This window comes from Glossina fuscipes, unplaced genomic scaffold, assembly GCF_014805625.2.
Source record: "Glossina fuscipes isolate IAEA_lab_2018 unplaced genomic scaffold, Yale_Gfus_2 0, whole genome shotgun sequence".
Classification (NCBI taxonomy): domain Eukaryota; kingdom Metazoa; phylum Arthropoda; class Insecta; order Diptera; family Glossinidae; genus Glossina; species Glossina fuscipes.
The window spans coordinates 32060591-32061507 of record NW_023998414.1 but is presented as its reverse complement, the minus strand read 5'-3'; the positions used below and the strand labels follow the sequence as shown (position 1 = coordinate 32061507).

At 36.9% G+C, this 917-nt stretch overlaps 1 protein-coding gene across 1 annotated transcript in view; it reads left to right on the top strand.

The window, feature by feature from the left end:
• The window catches only part of LOC119639281 (transcription factor btd), a 2513-nt gene extending 2016 nt beyond the window's left edge, over positions 1 to 497 (top strand). Inside the window, exon 3 of the mRNA XM_038036576.1 lies at positions 65 to 497. Within this exon, the coding sequence (XP_037892504.1) occupies positions 65 to 386 (322 nt within the window). The 3' untranslated portion in view covers positions 387 to 497. The remainder of the gene's footprint in view (positions 1 to 64) is intronic.
• The last annotated feature ends 420 nt before the right edge of the window (positions 498 to 917 follow it).

The window sequence follows — 917 nt, the reverse complement described above, 5'->3', positions numbered from 1 at the left end:
CGTCGTCATCGTCGTCGTCGTCCTCTTCTTCTCATACAAACACCTATACCGCCACAAATGTCAGTCAACATTATGCAAATTTAACAATGCAAAGTGAATCTCAACTAGCCGCTGAATACGGTCTAACGATGTCAGCACCAGGTGGTGGTTCGTCACCTGTCAGTCATTCTCATCATCCGCACGCCCATGCACATTCTCACGTTCACATGCAGCATTCGGCGGCTAATTATTCCAGCATAATTGGCCAGATGAAAAGTGAATATCCAAGTTATCCTGAATTTTCTACAACTTCTTCGTATCCCGCACCGACCTCAGCATTCCACCATCATCCACCCAATCCATGGGCTACGGCTGCTGCTTATCAACATCCCCACGCTACCGCTTAAAACATACGAGACCGTGTTTAACTGCTAATTGTAGCAGCATTGCTTTTAGGTAAAAATTATAGTTAAACTGTATCATGGGTTTCTGATGGATTGAAAATAATGCCAGAGATTTATTATTATTATTATTATTATTATCATTACATATGAAATTTTTAATTTCCTTTAAAAACAATCTTTGCGATTTTCATGAATTTGAGAGTCAAGTGTCGCAATGCTTTGGTTTTTTTTTTTTTTCAAAATTCCTTTTTTATTTATCTCTTATTAGGTAAGCAAAACTGTTACCGCTAAGTGGCACAGAAAAAATTGGATGCGTTTTTCCTCTCTTTATTCTACTGTAAAACTTTCTCCTACGGCTTATAAATTCATTTCAAATTTTTTTTTTTTTTTTTTTGAACATGTCCCCGGGTTGTTTTTACTCGGAACACTCAATATGGACTTGTAGGATCGTTTTGTTCTTTTTTTTTTTTTTTTCTGTTCCGTTCGATTATATTGAAAGAGAGAATAAGTTGAACTTTTTCAAACGCGAACACC